The sequence below is a fragment of the Austrofundulus limnaeus genome, unplaced genomic scaffold (genome assembly GCF_001266775.1).
Source record: "Austrofundulus limnaeus strain Quisiro unplaced genomic scaffold, Austrofundulus_limnaeus-1.0 Scaffold0, whole genome shotgun sequence".
Lineage (NCBI taxonomy): Eukaryota > Metazoa > Chordata > Actinopteri > Cyprinodontiformes > Rivulidae > Austrofundulus > Austrofundulus limnaeus.
The window spans coordinates 5144271-5160674 of NW_013952402.1; the positions used below are offsets into that span (position 1 = coordinate 5144271).

The 16404-nt window shown below is 37.5% G+C and overlaps 2 protein-coding genes across 4 annotated transcripts in view; one reads left to right on the forward strand and one right to left on the reverse strand.

Annotated features, from left to right (window-relative positions):
* The window catches only part of tp53bp2a (tumor protein p53 binding protein, 2a), a 23558-nt gene extending 21548 nt beyond the window's left edge, over positions 1–2010 (reverse strand). For both annotated transcript variants that reach the window (XM_014028120.1, XM_014028047.1), the window contains exons 1-2: positions 1933–2010; positions 1492–1635 (exon numbers count right to left, since the gene is read on the reverse strand). In XM_014028120.1, coding sequence (XP_013883574.1) covers positions 1492–1518 — 27 coding nt within the window. In that variant the 5' untranslated portion in view covers positions 1519–1635; positions 1933–2010. The remainder of the gene's footprint in view (positions 1–1491; positions 1636–1932) is intronic.
* A 730-nt stretch (positions 2011–2740) lies between these two features.
* Positions 2741–15863, forward strand: xpo5 (exportin 5). 2 transcript variants are annotated; one of them, XM_014028224.1, is made up of 33 exons: positions 2741–2940; positions 3279–3400; positions 3481–3553; positions 3640–3777; positions 4034–4216; positions 4309–4335; positions 4416–4601; positions 5327–5403; positions 5476–5520; positions 5626–5716; positions 5825–5908; positions 6647–6772; positions 6848–6938; positions 7028–7156; positions 7332–7447; positions 7545–7700; positions 7873–7911; positions 8008–8097; positions 8197–8396; positions 8506–8608; positions 8754–8935; positions 9302–9402; positions 9493–9589; positions 9713–9849; positions 9989–10086; positions 10168–10214; positions 10415–10524; positions 10816–10875; positions 10960–11057; positions 11139–11246; positions 13360–13497; positions 13619–13783; positions 14030–15863. In XM_014028224.1, exons 1-33 carry the CDS (start codon positions 2839–2841, stop codon positions 14174–14176), a joined length of 3666 nt encoding a protein of 1221 aa, XP_013883678.1. In that variant the 5' UTR covers positions 2741–2838; the 3' UTR covers positions 14177–15863. The 2 variants fall into 2 exon arrangements, with proteins under 2 accessions (XP_013883678.1, XP_013883745.1); XM_014028291.1 differs by having other exon boundaries at positions 10963–11057.
* Positions 15864–16404: the final 541 nt, after the last annotated feature.

The following is a 16404-nucleotide window of genomic DNA, read 5'->3' on the forward strand; positions in this document are numbered from 1 at the left end:
AGACAAGAGGGAGACAACCCTTGATTCACGGAGCTCGAATATCGAATATCCAACTTGAAACTAACTTCACTGCGGTAAATATACCAGCATAAAAAGCTGCTCAAGTCATGCAAGATGATTAGAAAAGCAACTAGATTTATGAGAGCACAAACTGCAACCCACACTGAAGAGTAATTCAGGTGTAAATGAGTTACACAATGCTTTGGTTCAATGAGAGACAAGTATTCCTTATCAGCGATGCCATAGCACAGGCACATAAACAATGTGTTTTTCACAGCATGCTGTTGTCCTTTTAGCTTATTGTGCAAGAGAACAGTGACACCCCCTATTTACCATCCCAGCCAGCAATTATTACACCACATTCTCATTACACCCCCAAGCCCCCGGCCTGTACTACCAGGTCATGATGGGCTGCCTGTGTAATTTATAAGACAATGCCTCACATCAGACACAGCTGATGAGGCCATTTTGTGTTTATCAGGCAAACACATGAAGCTGTATCTCCTTCAGACACACCAAAATACAAGCAGTGTACACATATATATTGTGAGGTGACAGAAATTAATTTGTGTGTGCACGTCAGCCATTTAAAGTTGCCTTTGGGCAATAAACAAACCATTTTTTGCACACAAGGGTGACTGTTTATGGGGTTTCTATGAGAACCAAGCTTGCTGATAACACAACACATGTCAACCCTAGACTGAGGTCATAAACAAGAAAGGAACAATTCAAATGTAACGCTACTTTATTTTTAAAGATTAGCAACTCACTGATCGAGCTGATTTATTGGGGGCACAGATTGAGCAACACAGATAAAAACGGCACACAAGCAGGACTGAACATCATTCACTTTTAACTTCAACATAAAAACAGTGTTTAAGCTTTACTGTTGATTTAAAAAAATGCTTATGCCACAATCATTTCATGTGGACATATTTTAGGCATTTCCTGTCTAATTTCCCAACACAGCACATGCAGGCAGACGCCACTGTCCGCTGGCATCTCTACACGCCTCAGAAAGTGCTGAGAGGTTAGACCTTGCACTGCAGCAAAAAGCAATGGACCTCTGATGATGAAGATGATGGTAGTGATGACAGGGCAGGAGTCCAGAGCTTGATGTTAGTCTGTGCCAACAAGACTTGGCAGGTGCCTCCAACCTGCTGTGTGCTCTAAGCAGGACGGAAGGGTATAAATACTGATAATATATCCAAATGAACGCATCTGTTTGGTTAAACGACATCTTTCAAGTAAGAGACTACAACTGCATTGGGTGTAAGGCAAATAAATTATGTTTCAGTACCTATCACAGCAAATAAACTTTACGGCAAAGGCTTGTGTGAGGGCACAAAGCAAACACTGGATCAACTTGCCACGTGAGTTTAAATATCCAGATATTACATGCGAGAATTACGAGAAGACATTTTTTAGTAAACACAGTATTAGAGATGACGGACACACTATTGAAAGTTTAGGAAGTAAGATGAACCTTACCGGCATCATTTTAGCGTCGTACCGCATTTAGGTAAGCAGCACAGCATGAACTCCCACTGGGCCAGTTTCGACGAAAGCGGCGAGTCTCGGAGCCTGGCGACGGGGCAAGGCGATGCTACTATCTTCAGCTCGACTCTCCCGTCCCTTCGTAGAAAACACAAACACGTCGTTACTTTTAACCAGTTCGAACCACATAGAGGGGGGGAAAAATAATCAAGCGTAAAACACGTTAATGGTAACATAATCCAGTATCGTGGACCTGTTGCTTACAACGCAGGGCCTTCACCGCAAAAGTTTCTTGTTGCGAGCATCGCTTAACTTTGAAAAAATAGAACGGCTAATTGCAGGCACAAAAAGTACAGCTTCGATAATAAAACATAAACACATAAAAACACGGTTGATATCACGGAATTATATGACTAGTTTAAATGTTTTACTTACTAGTAAGAACGACGGTATTAAACCCGAAACCCCGTTGACTGACGACGTTGCTCGACGACTCCCAGCCTATCCCAGAGTGACGCTGAGGGAGGAAGTTCATTCCGCTTTGGAATTTAGGCTCCGCCCCCTCCTCGGTGAGGAGCAGAGGACAGGACACCAAACACGTCAAACATTACAGCTGAGTTCTCTTTTAAAAAATGCTTTCGGTAAGAATAAATAAGCCAAAGTTAAACTTTTATTAGATCAAGAGATAAAGTTAAAATCGAACAGGACGAAATTAAGAGGTTTGTCTCTGGCTCCAAATGCCAAGTTGGGACATAAAACATCTGGCAAGGATTTATATTGTGTAATATTTTTCTTCAAATCCCTTTTAAAATGAGGTTTGAATTGAGTATTCAAAATGTGCATAAATATATACACATATAAGTGTCTTTTATGCAAAATGAAAAATAAAATTCCTCTGTAAATAGTCAAGTACCAAAAATTACTTCAAAAGCAGTGAAAATCCCAAAAAATAACAGATTAACACAAGTTAGTTTTGAATCATTAATGTTACAATTAAATAAAACTTTTCACGATTTGATTGATTTGCTTTAATAAATCACATTTGAACATCAAAATTACGAAACTTAGTTAAGATAAGTGTTAAATGTCAGTAAGCATGTTTTTGTTCGGATAATTTTATTCTGTAAGTATTTAGATGAAATAAAGGTGGAAATAACAACAAAGTACTATTAAACTACAACATCCAGAACTCTTTTTCGACGGCAAGCCGTGAGGTTCAAACCCCACTGGCATGATTCGCTCGCTGTTGCTTTCACCTGTGTAGGCACGCGGCTCGCTGGAGCAGTTGTTTTGCATAAGGGAGTTGCTTGCTTTACGGTGTGACCGAAGCTACCTGAAGTCATGGCTGAACAGGTTGCTTCCACGTGTGAGCAGCTTATTAAAGCTGTGATTATGATAATGGATGCAGAAACAAGCCAAATTTACCGAACGGAGGCATTAAAGGTATCAATGTACCCTGTTTTGCTAGTTAGCTCAAAGCTAGCATGCCATTTGTTGTTGTTTTAGTAAGGGATTTTTTTTCTACATGCGTAACGTAGCTAAATAAATTATCGTCACTATATAGTAATATCTTCGTAACAGCAGCTTAGAAATATTTGTTAAACATGAAGTTGTAAATAAAGGGCAACGGAAGTCCTTGTAGGTTAGCTCATTCATTCGAACAGCTAACTGATGCTTTATCACGTGAATCTCTTCGGGTTAAAGAGCGTTATCCGAATAACCTTGTAACATTTAGTGGATTAAACCTACTGCAGACTAACATGGTTTAATCTCCTGATCAGTTTTGTGAAGAGTTTAAAGAGACAAGCACACTGTGTGTCCCATGTGGCCTACAACTAGCTGACAAAACCCAGCCAGCTGTGGTGAGACACTTTGGTTTGCAAATACTGGAGCACGTCATCAAGTAAGTGGAGCACATGGTACCTAAACATGGAAGACATAATCAAGGGTGCAAAAATTTATGTATCTAATTTTATGTTACAGATTCAGATGGAACGACATGCGACAACAAGAGAAGGTGCAGTTAAAGGAGTGTGCTATGCAGCTGCTATCAACTGTAGGTGTGGGAGTGGTAACATAACCACGGAAAGCTATCTATCTACCTTGCTTTTGATTCCTGTCACTTTTACTGGGTCTCAACAGGGTACTCGTTCTATCCTGGAGGAAGAGAGCCATGTCAAAGATGCCCTGTCTCGAATAACCGTGGAAATGATCAARAGGGAATGGCCTCAAAATTGGCCAGCTATGTTAAAAGAGATGGATGCTCTTACTCGCCAAGGGGTGAGTAGTGTGAATGGTGCCGGAAGTATCGCCTTTTCCCTTAACGTGTGTAGCTTCAAATTAAATAAGATTATKTAATGSCTAACAAGCAAATATATTCCTGTAGAGAACTGCAAAATTTTCATATGACTTCATCATATGAATTTGGCCACAGTACAACAGGTCTTATCTTTGACCTATGAGTTGTTTCAGGACTGCAGTCTKTTTGGCTTTCYTGCTAAATGTTATAAAATAAAMTAAAACTTGTTTGTTGTAGGAGACACAGACAGAACTCGTCATGTTGATTCTTTTGAGACTGGCAGAAGATGTGATCACCTTCCAGACGTTGCCCACCCAGCGACGCCGAGACATTCAGCAGACTCTCACTCTAAACATGGATAGCATCTTCAGTTTTATATTGAMCATTCTGCAAAATAATGTTGAGGAGTATCGTAAAGTGGTCAGTGGGGGCTTCACGCCTTGATTTCATTTCCTGAAAGTTCATGTTTAAGTCAACTGTGGACTTTTTTAATTATTTTTTTTTGTCACCAGAAAGAAATACCCGGACATGAACTTCAGGTGAATWAAATACAAAAATTTAYCTAGTTACATCAGTTGCTCTGGTCTCACTCTTTTTGACCTTTTGTCTCCACACACAGGCCAGAGCTCACTGTCGAGTTGCTGTGGCAGTACTTAATACTCTCGCAGGCTACATAGACTGGGTGTCTTTGGTACACATCACCTCCGGAAACTGTAAGTTGCTGGAGATATTGTGTCTGCTGCTGAGTGAACCGGATCTGCAGCTGGAGGCTTCAGAGTGTCTTCTCATTGCTTTGAGTCGGAAGGTGAGCTGCAGAAAACATGCTTTGAATCAGCTTAAAATGTTTATTTGATGATTTTACATTTTTAATATGTCATAGACTAGTGCTTCAGACCAGCAGTGTAGTTTATTAAATCTGTTCTAGCACCTTGCTTTTTTAAATCTTAGCTAAATATTTATTTGGCTCATAGGTAAACAGCTAWGTAGTCATGACAATAAATTAGTAATAACTCTTTTGGAAGAGCTGTCAAAGCTTTTTTTTAAAGTAATCTTTTCCTGTTGAATCATTAAATCAAATCAAAGCTGATTGGTGCATTAATCTTCCAAGAGTTGTCAGAATAACTGCTAAATCTATTGACGAGTCAAAGTCTAATGAAACATACAAATCATAAAATGATATTTCTCCTACCTTTAGTTCATTTTAAAGCATAATTAAAAAGCTTTGCAGATCTTCTCTAACCTATTAAACAGGTTGTGGGTCAAATATGACTATTAGTGATTTTAGGCTCATGGGGTCAAAGGTCGCTCCTATGTTAAAATAGCTCCAGTTTGACAACAGTTTAACTTAGAAGTGTCAAACGTCAGAGTTAAAGCTCTGATTTAATAAATCTCAGCCTGTCAGTTACRATGTTTGTTTCACTTTAACATATTTACCATTAATAGTTTAAATCATGCTAATAATCACAGAGGTTGCCAGTGAGAGCAGTTCAAGAGAAGTCCTGTCTGATGTTTAATGTCATGTTGCTGCAGGGAAAACTGGAGGAGAGGAAGCCGTTCATGTTGCTGTTTAACGATGTGGCCATTAACTACATCCTCTCTGCAGCCCAGTGAGTGCGACTGCTGCTCCAGTATTATCGTTAATGTCAAACAGTTATTTTAAAGTTTTTGTCTTTGTACAGGTCAGCAGATTGTGTCGCAATCTGTACGAACTCCTCAGAATCCCAGTGAGTTGTTTAATTTTTTAAATCATGGATAATTGTAACGGATGTTAGTTTATTCACGTTTAGTTGCTGTTTCTGGCTTGTCTTCATTATTTTATACACTTTCAGGGCAGTGGAGGTGGTGGAACGGCGGTACAATTTCCTAAAGAGGCTCTGTCAGGTCTTGTGCGCTCTSGGATTCCAGCTCTGCTCATTGGTGGTGAGTTTGTCTTCAAGTGTTCATATCCTATCTCAGACAWGAGAAGCTAGACATTTTATTGCTGGTCAGGCTCTCCTCCTGATTAAATGGTGGGAAATCTCTCCACAGGGTTCACAAGTGCAGGTTGAAGCACCTGGTAATCTCAGCAAGTACATGGATGCCTTATTTGCCTTCACTATGCATTCCAGTGTGGTGAGATACTACTAATTATTTATTTTATTTTTTTGTTTCTCAAATAAATTCTCATATTAAAAATTGTGTTAAAGGGGCAATATCGTGTAAAATCAAGTTTTTTTGAGTTTTATATCATGTTGTACTCTCATAAAAAAACATGCCCAAAGCCTTGTTCTGACTCATTCATGCATGTTTGAGAAATCCTGCAGTGTTTTTAGGCAGCCATGCTGAGGAGCAAAATGACAGGTGTGCAACAGAAACGCCTCTGGGATGTGTCTAAGCCAAACTTCCTCATGGCAGAGCCCCCCCACCCCACACACACCCCGACCCCACCCATGACTCCTGCAGGCTCTCGGCAGTAACAAAGCAAACGGGTGAAACTGAAAGTGAAACTGAAGCTGTCTGCTGAGCTCCTAACTAATTCTCACTCAATGAAGCTCTTTTCAGATTCAAAATACCTTTGGGGAAATGTATTTTCAGATGCCAAGTAAACTGCGTCATAGCGCGTGCACTGAAACGGGCGGGACAGAAGCGGAAGTTGGTTCTTAAAGAGAAAGAGGGCAATTTCAAGGCGTTTAGAAGTTTACTTTCTATTTAAACAAAAAAACAGCATTTTAATAACAACCAAAGATGACATAGATACTTTTATTATGGTGTAGTATTTAAATGTATGCCTGAGAAACACATAATATTGTCCCTTTAACATATTAGAAGTATAAGTTGTGCACTAATTAATTTTCTCCCACTCTTCTGTAGTTTTTAAAATCCTTTACTGTGCCAACTTGGACAGCTTTGTTCAAACACGAGACTCTGTCAAAAGTCACAGCTGTTGTGGAAATGGCCATGAAATACCTCAAAGCTACAATGACCACTCTTGTTAGGGTGAGACACCAGTTATCAGTCTCATTCGTGGTGTGAACAGAGAAAACAAACTTCTCATTTTATTTATCTTTTCAGACCGGCTTCCCTTCTCGAAACGACAGCCTGAGTTGTGTGTACTCTCGTTTGGACTTTGACAGCGACGAAGACTTCAACATGTTCTTCACCTGTAAGTGTTATTGACTCAAATTAATACCTTTCAGGATAAATGCCCCTGCTCATTTTAATACTTTTTTTATTTCTTTCTGTTCTTCAAAGCTTATCGAGGGCAGCAGGGGGATGTTGTGAGATGTATRAGTCGCATTGTTCCACTAGAGGCTTTCCAGACAGCAGCAGAATGTTTACAATTTCAGATTGCCAGTCCCATTGATCCCGGAGACGCCAAATGCAAGTGTTGAATCTCATTCTTGGTTTGATTTATTGTGACTTAAAAATGTGTAAAACACAAGTTTTAAAAACTAAATCACACAAAATCAAAATAGAGTTTTTTTTTTTTAACTTGACAAGTGAATTTTCTTGTTTGCATAAAGTTAACTTTGTTTCTCATTTTGCACTCGTCCAGGTAAGACTGCAGGGGGTATGTGTTCTCTGCTTTCTCCATCAGTCATCCAGTGGGATGCGGCCACAGTCTTTATGGAGGGTGTCATGTCTCAGATCATTAAAAATTTGGAGGAGGAGGTGACAAGAAAGAACAGAAYCAAATTGTTTGAAAATAACTCATTTATGGGATGTRACGGSRTATAAACGTGGTCTTCTCTTGCCTCRTTATGTGTAGAAGCTGCCTATAGATCAGAGCATGGAGCTGCTGCAGGCCCTGCTGAACTATGAAACCAGAGATCCGCTCATCCTGTGCTGTGTGCTCAGCAACATCTACGCCCTCTTCCCGTTTGTCATCCACAGACCACAGTTCCTGCCGCTGGTCCTCGCCAAGGTTAGCGCACGTCAAGCATGTCTTTTTGTGAATATTTTAAGATGTTTCTCATCACACAGTTTGTTTTTGTTATGTTCGTTGTTTTCATAACCTAATCATTTCTGCGTCAGTGCCAAAAAACTTTCAAGTCCTCCCCAAGTCGAGATTAACTCCTGTTGTTTTGGCTCTACAGCTGTTTAAGGCCATAGCATTTGAAACTGAAATGGACATGGTAAGTTTGCTTTTTCATACACGATTATTGTAAATTATTCTTCATGCTTTGTCCAAAATTAAAGAAGGGAAAASAAATTCTGGCTGTGGTTTTTAGTCATCTTGGACTCGAGCTGTAAAGAACGTGAGGAGACACGCCTGCTCTTCTATCATAAAAATCTGCCGGGACTACCCACAGTACCTCTTGGTAAAAGCTTTTCTATTCTAATTTAATTAAAATACCATTACATATTAGGTGTTCACTGAGTAACTTTGTGATTTWTTTTGTTTTGTTTTTCTTCCACAGCCTTGCTTTGACTCRTTTTACAGCGATGTAAAAGCTATGTTTTCAGGCARCGTAGTGCTGACTTACCTGGAGAAGAGCGCACTAGTAGAAGCTCTGGTGCTCATCTCTAACCAGATTAAAAACTTCGAAAAGCAAAAGACTTTTATAAACGAACTTTTGGCTCCAGTGATTGCAGAGTGGACTTCGGAGGAGATGAAAATGTGTGTGAATTTTTTTTTTCTCACTTCCTTTTTTTTTTTAAAATAAAATTGTATGCATTGTGTTTCATTATGAAACTTGTTTTATTTTAATTTTTTTGCTGGTTTTCAGTGTGATTTGGGACCCTGTCAAGTTTCTATCCTTTGTTGGAGCTGATCAAGTCGTCACTGATCAAAATGCAGACACAGATGCAGCCAGCAGTAACAGATGGCGAGTAAGTCCATACTAATAATGAATGAAGGAGAAGAGGGAGGGATTTAGCTTATTTTAAATGTAACTTTTTTTTCTTACCTGTTTATCAGAATGAGAAAAATAGTTTGGACCAAATGACGCTACATATTTCCTTTTTCTTTGCCTAGTTGAGTTTCTGTCTGTCCGCAATGTTGGGAGTGCTGAGGCGTTCACGCTGGCCTGCAGACCTAGAAGAAGCCAAAGCTGGGGGTTTTGTGGTGGGTTACACCTCTGCTGGAGCCCCCATCTACAGAAACCCCTGTGCTGCACAGTTCCTGGACTTTTTGCCCAACCTACTGGCTCTAGTAGGGTGCGTTGGCTCACTTTTATTTTAATATCAGTTTTAAAATGATTTGGTTAGTGACACATTTTATATAAGTTAATTTCTTTACATAACTACAATTAATTCATAGTAAAACAATCCAGGAATTGAAAACTGCCTGAATATAATCCATTGTTGTTGTTGTTGTTGTTGTTTTTTTTTCAACCTTTGGAATCATTTTATGATTATAAACGTTCATTTTTATTTCAGTGACGTACAGAAGCAAAATTTCAAAAAATGGGGATATTTTAAACACTTTTGGTCCTGATTTATTACCTGAGTTGTTACAAAGTTGCTTTCAAACATTACTTCTGTGGCTGTGTTCAGTAAATCTTGTTCATTTTTGCACTGCAGGACTCAAAACTCCTTGTTCATACCAGAGAACATGGCTCATCTCAGYGAGACTTTCTCTAAAGTCTTCGATGTGACCGAAGCAGAAAAAAACATKATTCTAAGTAAGATGAGTTCTTTATATTTTTCTTCTATAGTCGTATTTACTTGTTAAGTTAAACCGTCTCAATGTTGTGTTTTTTGTTGTTGCCCAGGACTCTTTCAGCCACCTCTGGATATTTATGGCTCTCCTGTGCGCAAAACCAGCTTAGAGCGAATGCAGGGATTTTTCTGCTCATTATATGAGAGTTGGTGTGTTTTTGTTGTTTGTTTTTTGCAATATTTATTTTTTAACCTTATTTTTTGCATGATGTATATTTAATTTCTGTCTCTGATATAATTTCTCCTCCTCCTTTGTTGCTTTTGTTCCTGCAGCTTCCACATCCTGGGCACTGCAGGTCCAGCCCTGCAGCAGGAGTTCTACACTATTGACAAGTTGTGTGAATTAATAACAGGGTCTGTTTTTACCTCCCTCGACCACATAACAGACAGCAGGTTTYGCCTAGTGCTTCATATCCTTTTTAACTTGTCAKTTCRAACTGACAACTTTTTTTCTGTTTTCCTGCCTCAGTGTTTGAGAAGTTTTGATCTTTCTCAGACTCCTGCAGAGCTGTTTTTATGCAAACCGATTTGCCTTGACAAAGTGCGTACGACTATTTTTGAAGCTGCTGGTGCTCTCCTGTCCTTCAGAGTACTTTGAGAGTTTACTATGCCCTCTGCTGGGCCCTCTGTTCTCCTACATGTTGCAGGTCAGCATCCTGTTCTGTATTTATGTCTGGATTTGCTCAACCACRTTTGTTTACCTTCTGTGTTTCTGCTTTATATTACAGAGGCTTAACGCCAAGTGGGAGATGATCAGCCAGAGGACATCTATAAAGTAAGCTGTTTTGAAATGCTTTTCTAATTTGTTTTATTTGTATGGAAAATTTAATATTCAAGAACATAAAAAACAAGAAATACAAAAAAAAAAATCACAATTGAGTAGAGATCTAAATATCTAATTTTTTGATTCTTCAATATTTTTTAAGCTATTAAYGGAATATGTGGAGTTACTAATGATGTGGATGTTTTTTATAGTGGAGAAGATGAGGAGGAACAGGAGCTYTGTCAGGACAGTCAGGTGGCGCAGGAGATGTTGGAGGAGGAGGTTTTACGGCTGCTCACYAGGGAGGTTTTGGATCTTCTCTGTAAGCAACTCTTCCATTYATCTTAMCGTTATCTGYCTTTGTTTTGGAGTTTTGTTGTTGGGGCAGCAGATAAAGCAGGGAGGCACAGRCATTTCTTTCCACAACCGCCGCTTTGAGCTCTTTTGGTAGAATTCCAAGGCATTCCCAGACCAACTAGGAGACAATAACTAGAGAGATACTAGAAAGAATGAGTTGTGTGATTTTTAAAGAGCTGTTTAGAACTGTCAGACCAGGATTTTATTATCGGAGACATTTGCCGACCGAGATTTAAATTTCTTTTTTCTCTTTTAGCCATCAGTTGTATCCTTAAAAAAGTGCCTGAATCAGCAGCAAATAAAGAGGAAATTGATGGTGAGTGTACTTAAACTTTTAATTATTTATTGTTTTATTTTCAACACACAAAGTGATAGTTTTGTTTGATTTTTTTCCTTAAAGAAGAAGATGTGATGATGATGGATTCAGCACAGATGGGACCTTCTACGCAGCCCACAGAGGAGCTGACTGAACTTGGAAAGTGTCTGATCAAAGATGAGGTCCGTCTAWAACCCAGCCGWCAGAGAGCCACACTTTAAAAGCYGTGWATAAACACCGATCTTCTTCTCTTCCTCTCTCAGAGCACCTGGATGTCACTGTTGACGCTCGCTTTTACCTCGCTGTCGTGGAATGACGCCACTAATTGTCATCGCACTGCTTCCACGGTCTGCTGGACGCTTCTGCGTCAGGTAACGCACCTGTTACATGTTTGCATTTTTAATGTTGTTTCCCTCTTAGCCTGAGATTTMTTAATTTTTTTATCATACATTTCGGTAATTTTAAAGCTGCTTTGTCTAGTTTAATCTAGTTTATTTTACTCATTTAATTTAAAACAAAAAACAAAAAAAAATTATACACATAAACAAAAAATACACAATATATATACAAAACAAAAAAATATACAAATCCAAATTGAAATGAAAGGAGGCAGAAAGAAGAAAAAATCTTTTAATATCTGCCCCTTTTTTCTATAATTAATTTCTAGCGATAATAATCAAGAAACAAAAACAAAATAAAAGCTTCATTTTCTTCTCAAACAACATTATTTCATATTTCTTTAACAAACTTATTTTTATCCTTCTCTTAAAGAAATACATTGAACTGACATTTTTTAATCACTTTCCAGATTATTCCACAATCTTATTCCTTGAGCTGAACTGTACATTGGTCTTTCAAGTTTTTTTGAATTTCAGGTTTTATAAACATCTCAAGTCCTTTAAGATTATAAGAACTTTCTCTCTTAACAAAATATAACTGGATGTTTAAAGGCAACATTTTTTATGAGCCTTATACTGCACATAAGCTGCAAAATATAATCAACCAACTCATAAAATTTTAATTTTAATTTACAAAATAATATATTCGAAGGGTGACTGTAATGTTTTTCTGGTGACAATTCTTACTGCTCTTTTCTGTAAAATGAAAATAGGATTTGTGATTGTTTTACATGCTTTACCCCAGACTTCAATACAGTAAATCAAGTGTGGAACAATTGTTGCATTATACAACATAAACAATGTTTTATCATTGAATAACTCCTTTACTTTATACAGTACTCCAACAGATTTAACTATTTTTGTTCTTAAGTAATTTATATGCGCATGTCAGCCCTTCATCAATGATAATGCCCAAAAATTTTATCTCACTGACTCTACTAATCTCAACACCATCAACTTTAAATGGAAAATCAATAATGGTCGTTCTATTACTGAATATCATGTAATTAGTTTTATCCAAGTTTAGCGACAATTTGTTAAGTTTGAACCATGTTTGTATTTTTACAAATTCTGTTTGTATCCTTTCCAACATCCGTTTTATATCTCTACCCAAACAAAAAAAAGTAGTGTCAGCAGCAAACAGAACACATTTAAACAACCCTGATACATTTACTAAATCATTTACATACAAAATAAACAGCTTTGGCCCACGTATAGAACCATGAGGAACTCCACATGTGATCTTACTGAGCAGATCTTATATCATTTATTTGAACAAACTGTTTCCTATTTTTCAAATAACTAGTTACCCACTGCAGTGCTGGTCCTCTAATACCATATTTATTTAGCTTTTCAAGGAGAATTTTGTGATCAGTCATGTCAAAGGCTTTCTTTAAATCAACAAAAACACTAACACAGTACTGTTTTTGATCAACAGCAGTTATTTGTTCAATCAATTCCATGAGAGCCATTGATGTTGAATTGTTAGCTCTAAATCCATACTGACTGTTACTTAAAATATGTTGTTTACTAATAAATTTGTCTAATCTGTTAACAAATAATTTCTGTAAAATCTTTGAGAACTGAGGTAACAAGGATATTAGTCTGTAATTGTTGAACACACATTTCTCACCATTCTTAAAAAGAGGGATTACTTTGGCTGCTTTCATGTTGTCTGGAAATATTTCTGTTGTAAATGATAAATTTCATATATGTAAACGGTTCACCACATAATTCATTATTTCCCTTACAAACATCATGTCTATGTCTACCCAGTCTTTAGGTTTTTTTTTTTGTTTGCAAGGTTTTTAACAATACTCCCGAGCAATACAGTTTTGTAGTTTTAGAATAGAAAAAAAAAGAAAATTTAGATTAAAAACTACAAATTGACGTAATAACCAGGGAGTTTTAAGTTTTGCAGAGATTTCATTTACATGCTCACTTATGACRTAATTTCAGTATTTTGTCCACTTTTATGTTTTCATACTAAATTAACCTTTTGCCTTACTAAATGTCCAGTTATTTATTTGTGACTTGAAAGATGATTGTGAAAAGTAAACAAAGTGTCTACTTTCATTCTCTTTAGGCTGTTGATGGGAACCTCCTTCCTGAAGCAGTCAGCTGGATTTTTACCAGCGTTCTCAAAGGACTTTTTATTCACGGGCAGCATRAAGTCTGCAACACTACGCTCACTCATCTGGCCATTCTCATCTATGAAAACCTGGTGAGGATAATRACAGAAATCTCTTTCCTTCWTTACCTTTATTTATATAGTAATGTTGATCAAATTTAACCCTTTTTTCACATTTAGCTTGTGTATTTGCATCTCTCTGTCTATCTGTTAGCGTCCTCGCTACGCAGAGCTGAGAACAGTGATGACCCAAATCCCAAACATCAGGATTGAAGCTCTGGACCAGTTCGATCAAAGGCTTTTGGGTAGTAAAAGCCAGCGGCTTGGAGAGAAGAAGAMGAAGGAACARTTCAGGAAGCTCATTGCAGGAGTTGTCGGGGTAATGCCACATTTAACCACTAGAGAGCAGTGCTGCGCTTTGAYGTCTCAGCTTTCCCCCTCCCCTTAGAAAGTGATCAGACAGTTCTTACAGTGCGAATCAACAGTGTGATTCTGTCTGTGCTGTAAATCTCTTCAGAGGCAGAAAATGTTACTGAGCCCAACATTGCTGAACAATGTAGAGAAATTCTCAGTTGTAGCTCTGAATAACCCTCTTTTTTTTTTTCCTCCGTCTCCCATCTAACAGAAAGCTCTGTGCCAGAAGTTCAGGAAGGAGGTTCATATCCGCAATCTMCCATCGCTCTTTAAAAATCCAAAGCAAGACACGGATATAGTGGAGACTGAGTCACTGGGCCTCGCAGCTCTGTTYGCCCCTGAGAATGACGCTCTGTAGGAAGGAACAAACGGACTCGGTACCGACTGCAAACGGACTTGTGCGTACAAATCTTTCCCCCGATTCAGTGTGATGCTGCCCAACAAATCTCTCAACTCATCTGTTCAGTAGGTCGTCTCTTCCAACTCACCAAGCCTCAAAATCTGTTCACAATCTCCATGTACGACGCAGTTCCACTGTCTACGTTGTAAATGTTTTTTTTACTCGACTCCCTTCTCTATACAATTTAAAAACGGGAAAAGTTTCTTCTGTGAGGCTGTTCTAGAAAACAAGTATTTATTTACTGGAAATTTGATTCTCAGCTGTAACTTACTCAGACATTTCTGCTTTCCATAACTTTATTTGGCTTTTTTTTTTTTGTTATTTTAATAGGCTATAACTACACACTACCGTAGAGTTCAGGAATACGACTGAGAGCCGAGCAGCAGTTTCTATTTTCAGAAAAGTAATTTGCATCTAATGATAACTTAAATAAGCAAAGTCTGTGCAGGAGCTAGCCGCAGTGGGAGCCTGTAATGATTCTGTGAGGAAACGAGTACAGATCTGTACTCCAAATGCTTTTTATCCCCCTTAAAGGTATAAATAGGATGTAATATAGTTCTTAAAGATGCGTGCAAGCAGATGCATTGTCACAATGCAGCTGCTGGATCTAGGGATGAATTATAAATAGGGGAAAAAACGTAGTCAATTTCTTATGCACGGTTCTGTTGACAAGTTAGTTTTTAACTGRACGAGCTTTCAGCGTTTTGAAGGATCACAACTATTTCTCGTGTTCAATGTTGTTCTTTGGAAGCGGGGTGGGGTGGGGGTACTTTAAGATATCCTAAACTGTAAATGGTTAATGTAATTGCATATAAGCGCAGCTGTCTATTTTCTAAATCTTACCAGATGGTTAAGCTAATATGGGGTTCGCTGTTCTGCCAGCTCGTCRTATCAGAACAACTTGTACGGCCCTGGAACGGATCAGAGCTGCTTATGAAGAACGAGGGAATAAATGGTTCAAATATTACATCCACATGTTGTGCCAAAACACTGTCTGTGGATTTATGAGCAGAAGTCTACTTGTAGTAAATGACAAACAATTAAAAAATGGACTGAGCAACTAATGCGTAGCTTAATCCAAGTTTTTAGTTGTATTTTTGTCCTACTGTTGTTTTTCATTTAACGTTTTTTTTTTTTTTTATATGTGATGCTTGGGAAGAATGCACTACATTCCTTCTTTGTCCAAGGTTGTTTTAAAGTGTTTTGTTTTAGATGTATTTTTTTTCCTGTTACTATTATAGAGCTGTCGTGTCAGATAAATTTTTTTTTGTTTTATTTTGTTTTAAAAACTATTACGTAGTTTCAGACCAAAAATCCTAATAGCTGTTTTAGGTTGTGTTATTCCTCCTCTAATTTTATTCATGTTGACAAATATACATATCGGAAGCTTCTTTCATTGAAAATTAAACCCCATACGTTCCTAGAAAATAAACATTTCAGCCTTTTTTTTTCTTTTCGCCAATTTGTTAAATTGTGTTTGAGATGTTATTTTTCCACATGTGGCAAGGTAATGTGCTTGTTCAACACTAAATCTTTTTGTACAAAAGATGAAAAGGTGTTTTTTTAAAGTTTGGTGTTATATATTTTTGTCACACATGACAACTGTTTGTTTCTAATTAAAGATTTAACATTGTCCAAAGAAAAACTTGTCATTATTTAGAGAACTGCAAGAGCAGATTATCTTGTCTCATACAAAATGAAAGAATGTGCTTTTTTACATTGTAGTTCARTTTTTGCATTTTAAAATATTAAGAAACTTGCATTAAAATTAGACATGTCAGTTTAGGTCAAACTATTTACAGAGTGATTAACTGGATCTGTTTGAAAACCATATAACTTAAATTGTTTAACACTTGTGTAACCTAGCAAAGCCTTCATTTAGTTCGGTTTATTTTGTTACAGAATCATGTTTAAAACAATTTCTAGATGGAGTTGTAATTTTTTTTAAGCTGTGCTTTTTATTAAACACTTTGAGACTTCTAATGTCAAATTTGGCCTCAAAAATGGAAAATACGAAGATCAAATGTTATATAAGTTTTCGAAACTTTTTTAATTGTCCGCTTTATGCAAGTTAGATTTGTGTTGGTTGAGTCAGCTGAGGACAGTGATTTGCTGTTTGTGTTAAACATTCAGTTGTCTTTGATATGAACTGATTGGGAGTTTTTTGAAAATCTTTAACCGAGCAG